This window comes from Centruroides vittatus, unplaced genomic scaffold (assembly GCF_030686945.1).
Source record: "Centruroides vittatus isolate TY-2023 unplaced genomic scaffold, ASM3068694v2 contig_1101, whole genome shotgun sequence".
In the NCBI taxonomy this organism is placed as follows: Eukaryota; Metazoa; Arthropoda; class Arachnida; order Scorpiones; family Buthidae; genus Centruroides; species Centruroides vittatus.
Window position 1 is genome coordinate 1,415 of NW_027120706.1, and position 16,382 is coordinate 17,796.

Genomic DNA, 16,382 nt, shown 5'->3' on the forward strand with positions numbered 1-16,382 from the left:
GCCTGTATAATTGCCAGGAATATCCTTCCTACCATTCTTAAAAATCGGAATTAAAATACTCGTCTTCCAAGACTCCGGTATTATCCCAGTATCAAAAATCTTTGAGAAAAGACTCAAAAGATATGGTCTCAGCGTCTCAAAATTCCAAAATTCCATTAGAATTTCGTCAAGACCTGGGGCTTTATTTCGCTTATACCTTCTCACAGCATCATTAAGCTCACTTGCAGAAAATTCATGGTCCAAAAGTTCATCATACCAATTCCTACAATAATTAAAAATCAAAATATCGGCAAAATAAGGATTCAAGGAACCAAATAAATTTTAAAAAGTGATGAAACCAATCGTCAATAGGAATAAAGCTGAAATTACAAGACTTAGCCCGGTTAACATGTCGGAAATAATTCCAAAAAAGTCTATTATCTTTCCCAAGACAATTCTGAATTTTTCTAGCAAATAACTTTTTTTTTCGCAATGTAAAACCGCTTCACCAAACTTCGTAACATAACAAAACGGAAACGATCATCAGAATCATTACTATTTCTAAAAGACCTCCAGGCTCTATTCCTGGCACAAATTAACATCCTACAGTCCGAATCGAACCACGAAAAAAAATTCTTATGTCTCCTGATATTAAATCCCCAGTTTCAAGCCAAATTGAAAGGAAAATTACTCAGGTCTTCTATTGAATCAAACTTATTCGAGATACATATTTCTTCCATAGCCAACCTTAATTCATCCTTTCTAGATTCGTCCCAAAACAATCTATTAATCATCTGCCTTTTCTCTACAGAGACCGATCTGTCATTGCCACAAACCAGTCGTAAAATCAAAGGGTTATGATCGGAATCCAAAAACTGATTTATCGTTAGAGAGAGAACATCTTTTCAAATTAACGGAGAAACTATGGTCAAATCAATAACTAAAATACCACGATTAGAGATAAAAGAATATTCACCCGCTTCATCACCTAAACATCGTCCATTTACAATAATCATATCTAAATCATCACAGAAATGAAGCAACTTTCTACCACAAGAATCAATCACCATGTCTTTCGAATTCCTATGCGAAGGACAAACAGTACCAAAAAAATTGCAAAAAGCGTCAGAAATTATATACCCCAGTTAAAGTATCAAACTAGTTAAAGTATCAAAAATAGACTGCCAGTCATTTTCCCTAAAATAAACAAAACATACCAAAATATTACCAAGTTCGGCACCAAATTTGACAAGTATTAGAACAACGCAGGGAAAATTGCCAATAACCAGCCTGCACAATAACGACCTTTCGCATGTAACTTAAAAGCCTTTCCAAAATAGCCACATCCTAAGTTTAAAGTTAGTAGGGACAAGTATTTAGTAAAGTTAATGTCTTAGAAACATTATACTATAACTTGCTTTTCAAAAACTGATTATTACTTTATAGTTTACTTTGTGTTATTTTTTACTGAATTATTAACTTGTCAAATAATATCAGTAATTTTTGTTTTTCTTAACCCCTTGTAACGAACTCAGGTTCATATGTATTAATTTACAGTTCTTGTAATTTTCTTCTATTGTAAGTAAATGTAATAAATATTATTTATAAGGAAGGATTTAATTCAAGAAAAATTAATAAATAATTATTCGATTTAAACAGTGATAACAATCTTTCAACTCTCTTCCCTTCCTTCTGTGAGCAGACGCAAACCTTAAGAATCGATTGTTTCTAAACAATAGTAAAAATTATAGAGAAATTCTTTGAAATAATAATAAAGAAATGACGGTTTTATTTCTGGACTGAAAAAAGTTCAATTCTTTGTTCTTTGGTACAGCTTTATTTTAATTTATAAAGTAAACCTTTCCTCCAAAATAAATATTGAAAAAATGCGCTATTTAAACAGAGAAATTCTATGTAATTTTCACAAATAATTAGTAAAGAGAAACACGAATTATGACTAAAACGCAGAAGAGACATTTTCCTATTCAAAACAAGTTTGCGTGATAAAATATAGTTAGGGAAAGTTAAGTTCTGTGTCTACTAGAAGACAATTTAAAAACAATTGTGGGTACCGAGGAGGTACGACGAAGTCGGACCGCCGTCTAATTTCGGTTAACAAGTCGGAGGGACTTGCCCACGAGTCAGAGATGGCCTATTTGTCGGTAGGGTTTCCCGCAGGGACGGGACTACTTCTTCATCCGGTCGAGTGTAGGAGGGAAAGTGGAGACGTGGTAAGGCGATAGGCGAATATTCCAGCAAACAAGACACCATTTAACAGGATGACAACGATTTTTTGGAATCAAGAGAAAACGTTACAAACGTCTAACATATATATCTATATATCCCTAACACGCGAGGAGAGAGAGAGAGAGCTCACATAGATGGGTTCCCTACCTCTTAGACAATCCAATGTTCTATAGCATCGTACCCGTATACCAAATCGGTAAGATATCCAAAGATTCGCACAAGAAACGTTAATTCCTTCGGATTCAGAGACGTTACTTATTTTTGAGCAAAAGACGTTAATTATTCGGAGCGAGAGACGTTAATAATCTTCGGCACACCCTGTATCTACCGGTTGACGATCGACTCCTCTCGAGGGGGGAAGGAAGCATCTTATATAGCTGTTTGCTGGGAAAGTTGGTCACGTGAATAGGTGTTCCCGGGATTGGAAACAATACGGCGAATTCGGGTGCTAACTATAAACTTAAGTTGCAAGATAATCTGTACTCAGCGTAAGAACAATGGATAGTTGACAGTTATACGGCCGGGGACGCATATTTACTCGGCCAGGACGTTTTCTAGCGAGGATGTTTATAATAGGAAAAATTCTCAATTTAACATAGGGAACAATTATTATAATTTTACGATCAGCGAAATTTCCAGATCTCACAGAATGGAGTGAAAAATTTTTTTTTCGTTAGTTTTCAATAATAGAAAATAACACTTTTTTGCTTGGGTGTGTTTTGAATATTTCAATATAAAAATCCAGGAACGAGTTGATTATCTTCCTTTGCAACATTTGCTGGCGCCATATGTTATGATATTTTATTATGCAAAGTTTTATATTTTTAATTAATATAAAATTGCAAAAGGGTAAATTTTGACAATAGCGATGGGATTTTTTAAAAATTGTAAATTTTAATAACGAAAGAAATCGTCTTTAACTTCGACCATCAGGAAATATACAGGACTCCACTTATCTTCCAACTCTTTCGACTTTTAACACCCGAAACTTAACAGCACCAATCTTTCTATTAAATAATTCTCTTTGCGAAATTTAAAAAATATTCGACAAAAAACAGAATAAACAATATCGTGCCTTCCACCCACATTAACAACAATACATTCAGAAATAACCCCTGATTTTTTTCACTTCCCGACGTTTCAAGGTATCCTGATTCAAAAATGTAAAAATATTTGGAGGTCATTTTTTGACAGATCGCCATACTTTCTGTCTTGTATATAATCGCCAGAAAATTAAAATAATTATTAATATAGTAATCATTAGTAACGGTCGTAGTTTTTCTCATTTATTGATCAATTTACATCTCGAAGAAAACAATAAAAGTTTAACTTGTAAGACTGGCATAGATACGTAAAATAGTGCTTTTTTATTATTATTTTCTCTTTAGTATTTACAAGCATTCGCATTCTTAGTCATTTATTACTTATATTTAGCTGTGTAGGATAATTACGTTGTTTGCCTAGAATAATATTAAGTAGAAATTGTTTAAATTTGAATACTCTTTCTGTGTTATAAGTCTTTAATCTCGTGACCGATAGATATCAACAGACTTCCTGATGAAGCAAGTATTTTCACTTTTCCGTTGGCGTTTTTAATGACTTACGTGTACTGTGCTTGCTTTTGTTCATTGTTCATCTGTTTACTTAGCAAATGCTACTTGATTTTCGGCAAAAAATACATTGATACTTTTCGAGTAAATATCAAAATTTTAAATAATTAGATAGTCTTTTCTGATTATCGGTTTGTATAGTTTGATGCTCTACGAAAGAAAAAATTTAAAAACTTTTACAGAAACGAAAAGTCTCTTAAGAATTTTCTATACGTATAGATTTTATCTTTAACTCGAAAGACCATTTATAATGTGAAGGTTGCATATAGCGTGGTGGAATTCGCGGAACAACGTTATTAGTTAAACTTCAACACAACGGCACAACGGCAACACAATACGTAAAAGTTTTCCGTGAATTTCAAAATTATTTTTGTTGACGTCGTTGTCGTTTTGCCAAAAAATATGCATAAAATTTCGATTCAGAAATTAAATTTATTTGGAAATTTTTAAAGGTACTATTCTGGTGATTAATAGACAATGATAGTTCTGTTTTATTACGAATGATATACGATTTCGTTCGTTTTTGTGCATGGTAACGGCAATATTTTAATAATTTTGGGTTAAATTAATTAATATTAAAGTTTCAACAATCGTCGCTATTAAGAACTTCTCATATTGCTTTCGTAAATTTATTTAATTAAATTTAAATAAAACTTTCTTTTAATTAATTGCGTAATTAATTTTTCGATAATTACTTATTATGACTGAAATATAATTAGGGCTGTATAAGTAAGAATAAACAATAAATTCATTGCAGCTTACGAAAAAATCTAGCAACGAGTTGGATAAATTTTTCGGCGTAACATTGAATATATATGGGGCCATCTGTTTCAATATTTTATTTTAAAAATTGTTTATGATAATAATTAACACAAAATTAGAATAAGTACAATGGACGGGATAGAGATGCTTTTATAAGAACAAAAATTGCAAAGCCTAATAATAAGAGAAATCTTTATAAAGTTAAGTTTGACTCTTCTGGAATGTTGTGACATGGATTCTTCTCTTGTTTCACTCCTTCACACTGAACCATCGAAATTTAAAAGCCTCAACCCTCTCGTACGAACAAACCGCTATGCAGAATTTCAGAAATATTCGAAGAGAGGCTATTCGAATTTCAGAATTTCAGAAATATTCGAAGATGACTTATGTATGAAATCGAATTGCACGCCTCATATTATAAAACTTGTTTCTAAAGCAGGTTTACGCTTCACTAACGAGCTAGCCGATTGGAATTTTACGGCTTTTCTACACGTGTTTAAAAAGGAAATAAGGAAGTTTTTTATAGAAATTCTTTTCGAGAGATCCTTATCTTTGCATATCGCCCAGGTGTTGCGTTGCCGAATCCCTAAATTAAATGAACAAAATCATATTTATGTAATCACTATAAACGAAAGGTTCCGAATCTTTATCTGGTATGCCCTAGGACACCTTCTCATAACAAAAACCTGACCATGAACCCACGAATGAAATAACTCAACTACTATAATCTTTTAAGGTTGAGAATTCTATCAATAATGACGGTCATTATTGATAGAATTCTCTTACTTCAATCGTGAAAACAATGCACAATAGATAAATTTTTGAATTCATTCTTGTTTTTTAAATGACTGCTATTGAATTAACTTCCTTTATCGATAAAAGACAGGCGCTACGAACGAAAAATAAAATAAAATAATGTTTGAAATACTTTCATTAAAATTAAATTTAAAACAAAAATAGAAAAAGACACCACAAAAAATAATATTTTTTAATTTTTATAAATGTAAATCATAAATAAATGATCCACGCATGAAAGAATCTCGTATTCCTTACGAATGAAATATGAAAGTATAAAGTAAAAAATTCATTCAGGACATAAGTTTTACTTTTGAAAGAATTAAAGCCATTATTTGTTTCTTGTTTCTCATATAAAGTACAGTCACACCTCTGAAAGGCAGAGGGTAAGAAAAATAAAAAGTAGCCGTCCTTCGGAGATTATTTTGTATGCATCTTTATTCAAATCAAAAGTTTTGCACGCCTTTCAATTAAAAAGTTTTTAATACAGTCGTATATCAGATAATATTTTAGTAAATTTTATTTTAATATAAATGTGCAAAGCCCAATGAAAACGTTTCTGACGGAAAAATAACAGAAATTATATAACAACGACTAGCTTCAATTTCAAACGAAATTAACGAGACGTAGAACAAAGAGACGATATGACGTCAAACAGAACAATTATAGTTTAAAAAAAGACTGATTTTCTACTTAGAATTTTTAATACTTGAGGGAAATAATTTTCATGGTGAAAGGTAGTTTATACAATCTGATAGAATCAATCGTCGTGAAGCACCTTACGCCGAATATTGTCAGGATAATTCAGAATTTTCTTAATTCAACATAACAATGAATAAACAGGTAATAATTACTCCACTATACTAAACATCTGAAATGCGTATGCTAATATAATTTCTACTTCATTTTTTAAGGTTAAAAGAAACGACGCTTCGAAGAAAGCGAATTGTTTGTGTCTGACAAACATCGTAACCAATATAATTGGTCGACTTGGTGTGGTAATTAGTAGATATCCCGTTTATTTCGTCATTGTTCCTGTCATTGCCTCCGGTTTATTATCAATCGGGCTGATGAGAATCCAAACCAATGACGACATCGATTTTCTCTTAAGTGCGGACAGAGGTAAAGTTTTTGATGCCAAACAATTTATAGAAAAGACATTCCCTATAAAATCGGATAATTTCGATTTTTTAAGAATTACTAAACGCCCACTTTTTCCCATAATCTACATAGTAAATGACACAGAAGGCAACATTCTATGCAAAGAAATCTTAGAGGAAATACGAACAGTAGATAAGATTGCAAAAAATACCATAGCTTATGTAGATGGAAACAAAATTGTTTACTCGGACGTGTGCCACATTGTGGATGGCAAGTGTTTAGAAAACACTATTATTGATCTGTTAAACAACTCCGAAAATGCTATTAATGAAATATTAAGGTTGAAATATCCCGTTAATATAGATCCTGTAACATACGCGTACAAAATTTCTGCTGTGAATTTGGGAGGGGTGACGACAGACGACAAAGGATACATAAAACAAGCAAAAGCCGTTCGTTTATTGTATGTACTAGACGAATCGGATACAAACAAGAAAAAGTGTAATGAAGAATGGACAAAGGCACTATACAACAAGTTGAAGGATTACAGCTTCGAACATATTAAAACATTTCCTGACCCATTCTCTTCTACCGCTTCTGAAGGAAAACGTATTTCACAGCAATTAGTGTCGTTGATAAGCGTGGCGGTGGTCGTAGTGGCCATTTTCTCCATGTCGACGAACATGACTAACAATTGGATGAAGTCCAAACCCTGGTTAGGCATAGCTAGCGTCGTATCCGCAGGTCTGGCCGTGGCCGCCAGTTTTGGATTATTATCTGCCTGTGGAATAGAAAATCTTCAGTGGAATGTCGGCTTACCTTTCATGATTCTTGGTAAGATAAACCATAAAATATTTGCAAATACCAATGCATTCTGCTTTACTAATTGTTATTGCTTTGATATATTAAAGCTACGGAAGTGGACGACTCGTTTGTCGTATTGGCTTGTTGGAAGGTAACAGATTGCAATGAAAGCGTAGAAAAGCGAATGGAACAGACGTATCGCAACGCAGCCGTGTCGATCACCATAACGTCTCTAACGAATTTCTTCTCCTATTGCATCGGCATGACGGCACCATTCCCGGGTATAAGAACGTTCTGTATGTATGCGGCAACGTGCATCTTCTTCAGTTATTTCTATCAGTTATTCTTCTTCGGCGGATGTCTGGCATTAAGTGGATACAGAGAAAAGAAGGGTCTTCATCCTTTTACATTTAAACCAGCTTTTGGTAAAAATTTTAAAATTATTTAACTTATGTTAGTTATTACTCCATAGTTTTTGTGATAATAGTTTAAAGTTTAAACTGTATTCTGCTACACATTTTTCTTTTTACGGATAAAGCATTTTACTTGAGATGTTATTCACGCGCTGTTAATCTGACTGTATTTAATGGGACTTTTTTGCAGATGGGAAATTATAGAAATAGTTAATTAATATTATGTGTAAAGTGATTTAATTATAATTTATGTTATATATTTATAAATGTGTTAATGTGAGAAGTGAAAGTTATATTTTTGAGTATGTATGAAAACAAACACAAAAGAATTGATTTTCATAATACATACATGTTAATTACTGTTCCTGCGCTGTTATCTATATATGTAAAATGTTAGATATATGTTATATATATCTAACATTTCACATGTTAGATATATGTTATGTTATGTCTATATATGTTATCTGTTAGATATCTAGGTTAATGTTACCTTATGTTTCAAGATGGCGGCTACTCTCTGATTCCAGCAAGGAAACAGTGGGCACGCACGTTTTCCTAAACCTAGCCTATTCTTATAAATTACAGTCAAACCTGGTTTTATGCGTTTTTTTTTGTGCGATTTTTTATTTGTGCGGTATAGTTGGCGACTAGTCTCGTGCGATTTGTTATGTCTCACGTTGACTTATTATAGCTAAATAAACTTATTATAACATAAATGAACTTATTATAGTAATATTATTGCATGAATATGCGAAAAATGAAATAATTTATTTTTTAAGTCAACAAAACACCACCTGGACAAAAATATGTAAAACAGACGATAGACGAGACAATGCAGTCAAGTGCTGACATCTGTTGTCAATAAATTCTATTTCGTACGGTTTTGAGTTATTTTCTATGTGAGACTTTTTTTATGCGGTTCCTATTGACCGCATAAAAAGTATCTTTATAATTGTGTTGCGAAAACTATTTTTTATAGCCACTCGTGAAGTTTCGTGCGATTTTTTATGCGTTTTTTTATGCGGTCCCTATCCACCGCATAAAAACAGGTTTGACTGTACTATAATTATTAGCAACCACATTATTAGATTGGTTTCGTTTAGGAAAACGTGCATCCCCAATGTTTCCTTGCTGGAATCAGAGATGAGCCGCCATCTTGGAACCTAAGGTAATATTAACCGATATGTATTAAATTTCTATCTATTGATATCAAAAATATCTATTGGATTTCTGTAAATCAATCAATTTCTGTCTCTATTCGATTTGCTAGTTTACACGTAGCGTTATCTTTTTAAAAAATCTTACAAAAACAAATTATAATTTTAAAAAAAATATATTATATCCATTTCATTGTACAGACACAATGTAGTGACGACACATCTTTTATTCACTTAGGAGGCTTTGTACATAACGCGTTCCGGGCTCCTGCCAGTCATCAGCCAACTAAACAATAAATATACAAATTTGATACTGCCACAATATGCAAAAAAATTAACACTAAATACACTCAATAAACCATAAAAAACATACCGTAAAATTGTCTGTATAAATAACAGATACATGCGTACAGGCAGCACGACATTCTTTGTGTATCTCATTCGAATTATTTACTTAGCTGTTGGAAACTTGTATACCGGAATATATATGTATTAACATAAAAAAAACGTCTATCAGTAGTCACTATAACATCACCCACTATACAACGGACTATACTTCATTCCAAAAGTTAGACGGATGACAGGTAGGATAAAGGCACAAATCTTCTCAGACTTTTTATATTTATCTATATAAATGAATCAAATTATTCACTATAAATCATATTTCTTATGTACAAAGGCATATTGACGGCTGTTATACCCGTGATTTGTGTCCAATCACATTACTTGGGATTACATTGTGACGAGAGCCGCTACCACAAACAGATCTCACACCTAACCACTTCAACTACATAATTTAGCTTGTAATTTGCATACACTTACTCTAATACCGATTAAACGAATATTTATTTAAAAAGTTGCGTTAACAAAATTATCTCCAATCACAACGACAATTCTTAAAACTTATTGATATACAATAATACCAGTCAACAATTCTTCTTTTTTCTCGGAAAACTAATTTTATAACATTTTAATCCAATTTTCGCCGATTTTCATACTTAAGTTTTTATATATACAATTCTTATTTTTGATTATTTCTACACTTTCTTGAAATTTTCTGTTGTATGTCTTCTTTGTATGTTGTATAGTGTATGTAGAATATCTGTATTGGTTTTATCTGTATTGCAGTTATTTAATATACAATGGTCGTGGAACGCAGAATTTAGTCTATGGCACATTAAATCAGCCATATGTTCCTTAACACTTACTTTAAGTTTACGTTTCGTTTCTCCTATATAAAAGTTCGTATTTTTGCAAATACTTGGTATCTTATATACAATGTTTCTTGTATCATTTTTTATTGTTTTCTGCTTCTTTATTTGTTGTCCACCTTTTAGTCTGGAGAATAAATTCACATACTTGGGAGCAAGTTTAATAATATTTTTCCTCTTCTCTATATCAATTTCCTCATACAAGTTCTTTATGTATGGGAAGCTATCGTACTTTCTTTTCGATTCCGTTTTGTCGTCTGTTTTTTTTTGTCGTATTATTTATTTTCTTTTCCCATTTATTAATTAATCAATTCGCTTTCCTTTCGCAATTTTTCCTTTCGTTCTTTTAGATGGGTATGCTTGGATACCCATCTAAAAGAAAGAATGGAAAAATTCATTTAGAAAAATTACATAACATAAGTGATATTTTGTGCTAATCGGTAACTTTAAGTAGTTTTCGAAAGTGCCGAGTTTAAATATTTGAGATGGTTTTTACATAATTTGATTTGTTGACAGATCACCGTTTGATATTCGGCTGTGAATGGTACAGTTTCTTAGAGATAGAAAATATTATGACATCTGAAAAATTTAAGATATATTTTCAATTACTGTGTATTTGACAATTAAATTTGTACCATTTCGTACCATTCGAGTATCGCGATAAACGTGACAATGGCAGGCTCAAATAACTTCAATTTTTATATGGTTTTATATGGTTTTTCACTTTAAATGTTTATTATATTATTGCCTAGTAAGTAATTGATATAAGTATATAAGTTCGTAAAATATTCGTAATATAATCTGTTTTGCATATTATAGTTTCAATAACATTACGTATCTTAAGAATTCTTTATCATGCAAATGCACTTAATTCATCTATAGAAAATGATTTAATTTTACAGAAACTATTGGACAAAGTGACTGTTACAATGAAGAAAATGAAGACTACTTTATGAAGTTTTTCAGAGATACATTTTCAGCTTTTATTTTTCACCCTGTTTCACAAATTCTTACTATCTTATCGTATCTTATATTATTGTCAATAGGCATATGGGGTGTTTTGTCCTTACAGGAAGGGATGAATGTTTACAAATTTAATTCAGAAAGCTCCGAAATTACAGAGGGATTTCACGTTTTCTATAAATATTTTACGGAATACCCTTTTACGGTGCACGTGGTAATTAACGAAACTTTAGATTATTCTAATCCACGAGTACAACAGTCAGTTCAGGATTTCATGCAAAAATTTCATACTATTGAAAATATAGCCGGATTCGAGTACGAATTTTCTTGGTTAAAATATTATAAAGAATTTCAAAATCATGCCATATCGAAATACTCTTTGAGGGGTTACGATCTGTCTCAGCAGCAAGATTTTATGGATGCTCTTAGAAACGTTTTCTTGAAATTCACAGGAGCCAAGCAATTTAAAAATGACATCGTGTTCAATCACAATTACACTGATATCGTGGCCAGTCGTTTCTTATTCATAGCAAAAAATGTTTCGAATAGAGTTACCGAATTTAAAATAGCAAACGATTTATCGAAAATAGTCGAAGAAGTGCAATTTTCCGTTGTAATCCATACAGTAATAACACCTATTGTCGAGCAAGGAATCGTTATCAGACAAATGACATTTCAACTGTTCTGGATTACTTCGTTGTTAATTTTTGTTATTTTTGTTTCTTTAATTCCCAATATGCATTGCGCTCTAATCGTCGCTATTTGTGTCGTGTCCATCACCTTGCAGACGATCGGATTTATGTCTTTATGGGCAATTAATCTGGACATCGTTTCTGTGATGTCCCTGATTCTGTGCATCGGGTTTTGTGTCAATTATCCCACCCACATATGCTATTGTTACATTACTTCATCAGAAACCACGACTAAGGGAAAGTTAAAAGATAGTTTATGCCACGTAGGCTTTCCGTTAGTTCAAGGGGCAATTTCTACTGGATTAGTATTATTAATTATCGCTTTTCATAATATATTTGTATGCATTACTTTTGTTAAAATCGTTTTCATAATTGTACTGCAAACAATATTTCACGCATTATTTGTTATTCCTACAATCATCTCGATAACTTCGTCATGTACAAGAACATCTCATGAAAGCCGAGTATAAATGCTTTGTTCTTGGATGTAGATCTTCCCGTTGATAAACTTATAGTTATTAAAAACATGAATTTTAATGTAGAGTAGGCTACATGTAATTTTCTGATTGAATTCTGCAACGAATTTAGATTTGTAAATTTTACATTGTTTCCTACAATAAGTAAATTAGACACAAATTTTAAATTAGAGTTTCAATTCATTTGTTTACAACAAACGAAATGTCATTAATTAATTTCGAATTTTTACAAGAAATGTTTACAAACTAACAGTCTTAAAATCTATAGAAAGTTATTTATGCACGCCATTGTCGTTTTTGAAGAATATAAAGTTTTGTATTTCTGAAAAGAAATCTTTTGTCAATTTAATAATACTTTTGATAATTTCATAAAGATAAAGAAAATGTTTTATATTTTTGTAATTCATAAAATACGATCAACATAGTATTTAACTTGATATACTTGCATACTTACTCCATATAATTAATCACAATGAAGTCTGTCACAACCGGGTCTGAGCCGCAATCGGGTCAATTTCCGTAGATGGATGAGACTATAGGCCAAATTTACGCGAGAAATCGAATCCTAACGAGTGATCTCAAGAATTTTTCTAGAGCAATCGTGTCCGATTTCTCACTAACCACCCCCCTCAATGTGGGACTTAACGAGCGATATATATTTTATTACACACCTGAATGCCACCAGAGCAAAAAACAAAAAAAAAAAACAAAAAGTGGAAAATCCGAACTAATATATTTAATTCCTATTATTTAGTGTATTTCAAATTTAGTGCCACACTAGATTTATTATCTTCTCTCAAATAGTGACTTTGAATAGTTAATGGTATGTGTTTTGATATGTTTAACATCATATTAACAATGTTAACAAGTATCTCAAGAAAATTTGTAATATTCAGTTATTGAATCTACACTCTTTTATATTTTAATACATCACAATCGTGTTAAATGCAAGCTTGGTAATTATTTCATCCCATTTACTTTTTGTTTCAATAAAAATTGCATAAAGGGCATCCAGATTATATAAATAATATTTTCGGAAATAGTTTACGTGCAGTCCATATATTATTAAAATATTGATCCAGTCGTTTGTTTACACTTCCACGAAATGGAAAGTAATTCATTATTGTTTCGAATATTTATTTATTCGAAATTATATTTACTTTTCACTTCGTGAATAAGTTCTAAAACTTGCACACTTGACTCTTATCAACAGTGTTCTTCAGAAATATAGTTTATCACAGGATCAATGGTGTTGCAAACGAATTAATAAAATCCATAGCTTATTGCATACACTTTGCAAATTTTTTAACAATCGTATCTACAGTCATTTTTTCTAGTCTTTCTTTATCGAAATCCCGGTAATTCCGGCCGTTTTTAACTCGGAAAATATCCTAGAAAATTCTTCTCATTCTGGGAAATTCGGCAAATTTTTTAAAAAATTCATTTTTTTCTGATTTTGTGCTAAGGATGAGAAAATTTTGCAAATAGAGAGATTAACTCATAAACTGTCAGAATATACTTCTATTTATTACTTTTCTATATTTTTGCTTGTTACGACATTTTATAGATTGTGAATAATCAATATTTAGCCTATTTGTGACAAGCATATGAAAATCCTATATTTGTCAGGACCTGTAATATCTCGAATAATTGTGCCGATGCTGTCTTAATTTCTAACCATGCCCAATAGCTTCGATAACTGCGTTATGCCAAGTTGTGCGAATTGGGCAAGGATTCAAAGGAGTACGAAGTCTGCAAGTATAAAGTTTTTCTTCATAAGCCTGATTATTAAAGCCAAATCAACTGCCGAATTATCGGGCTATAAGCTTGATGCCGCTATTAAAGCAGTCCGGTAGACAAATCAAGAAAACTAGACGGCAAAAGAAGTACGACAGGTTGAAAAACACGTAACGCTGTCTCGTCTTAAATGCATTAAAGACGATATTTTGTATATTTTGTATTTGCAACAATAATAATTTTTATTTTGGAGGTTGCAAAGCTTATAATTATTTTTCATTCTTATATACGTTAATATCATTCGATTTTACGATTTATTTTATATCTTAAAATAACTAATTATATCTCAAGGTTTTCCGAAATATAATTAGTTATCCCCGAGAACAGATCACTTCTTTCTCGAAATCCCAAGGTAAGCGAAAGACTGGAAAGTGTGAAACTCCAATTCTTTCTATACAAAATCTAGAGATCGTTTTCTATGAAATGTTTGCGATCAAATGTTGTGACATTTTAATGCAGTACTTATAGATATTAAAAATAAAAAATAAAAAGTGGAACCAGTGACATAGTGACGAAAAGCCCAGAGTACCGGTAGTTGAATGTTGGTTTGCATCTGGATAATTGCATGTCCGTGCGGGGTTTCGGAGTTTTCTTCGCATATATAAAACCTAAATGCAGGCTAGATTCCCTTAAAACTTCTTTCGGGAAGCATCCTCCTTTGAAGATCACCCACATGTTATAATTCTCCCTTATCCTATCGAATCGAAAATCCTCACGTTCATCCACTTTGGTAAAATCATTTTGCAAAATATTCAAGTTCTAACCATGGCCCGAGATCAAATTTGGGTGTGAAACTTCGAGAATTTTTTTACCAGCAATCCATTCCGGATACGTCAACACTGTTCGTCGTTAGCAACCATCCCCTTGTGTGCTTGCCAAACACATGATGGCCCTAGAAAATAGGCTTACTATATAAAAAGAACAAAAATTTCTAAAACACTTCTTCATGGTTTATTACAGATTAAACATGTTATGTGAGATGAATAAGATTTTATTTGTCAATAGATGAAAACAGTTTTACTAATTTAGTGTGATATTTTCATAAAAATTACTTGTTCAGTTAAAAAATAAAATCTATTTGTCATTTTTCTAAAATCTTACGATATAATTATATTTTATGCTAATTTATTGTCGAAACCTTCACTATCCTCAATCTCATTTCTTAAATGAAAATTACACAAAAGTGATTCTAAGAAAATTTTTTGGATAATGAAAAAAAAAGAATAAAACTCAACGTCGTTTGTTTATAACTTATTATAACGAAGTAAAAAAACTGTAATCGGGAGATACGAAATATATAAGATGGCGGACAAACATGTGTCATTCCGCAACCAACCGATGCTTGGAAAATAATCATACGCGTGTACTGTACAATACGTGTATGCTCTCCACAAGACAAATATTTTGGCAAAATTTATTTGGTTACAGCAAAGCTTTCTGCTGAGGAGAAATGCCTGACAGTAGGTCTTTTATGGGAAATTGGCCCATATTTAAATGTTACTAACGTGAAAAAAATCTTGGATCCGACACGCTAGCTTTATTGCTTAATGATTCTATTGAATGAGTGTAAATTTAATTTATAAAACAGAGCTATTACATTTATTTCATAGGGCAGAACCGAAAGAGAAAAATTAAATGAGTAAATACAAAATGATGTATTATTGTCAACTTTTCACTAACTCATACTACAGATCAGTAAAAATGGAAAAAAATGCCATCAATATGAAGATGAGAACAAAGAAAAAGATTATCAATTTAGCTATGTTTTAGCTAGACTAAATGCATTTATTAAGAATTCAGTTAATTCCAATATTTACCTCTTATTTCAAACCATTTCTGCAGTTCGCTATTTTTTGCGATTCGTTATTTTATGTTTTTCCAGATAGGTACATTTTACTTACGTGACTTTTTTTCTTGTATTTTGATATTATTGTAGGCAGAATTTCCCACTTCTCTTTCTATTATAAAACGCTTTCTCTGAAGCATTCTTTTTATTCATTTTAATACTAGGGTGTTATCGATTAAACGTAACAGTGGTTACTAATAACGTCAACAGTTTCTAACTTAATGTATTTTTACGCATAGAAAATGTATAGTTTTCACTGCGAACGTCCACAAGTTGTCACGACATTGAAGAGCCGGAATTTCGCAGTACGTTAATACAGTTTTCGACACACTTGACTTTCAACAGGTAACAAATAGTTATTGTTTCTGAACGGGTAAATCGTAATATGGTATTGGTATAAATTTCTTATTTTCAAGAGAAATTTCGTCATGAGTTCTGTGGTGATAAACGTACAACCAAGAGCAGAGCATCAAATGGATCAGCTATCGATATCTTGGAAAATTCTCTTCGTTAATATCAAAATTTTCGG

General features: G+C 31.7%; 1 protein-coding gene across 1 annotated transcript; it reads left to right on the top strand.

The window, feature by feature from the left end:
- Positions 1-6,224: 6,224 nt before the first annotated feature.
- On the top strand, positions 6,225-11,997 carry LOC136975947 (patched domain-containing protein 3-like; the record flags this gene model as incomplete). Its single annotated transcript, XM_067271126.1, has 4 exons — positions 6,225-6,236; positions 6,308-7,328; positions 7,406-7,723; positions 10,982-11,997. Coding segments are annotated over exons 1-4 (2,367 nt in total), but the record flags the coding sequence as incomplete, so codon positions are not given.
- Between the last annotated feature and the right edge of the window lie 4,385 nt (positions 11,998-16,382).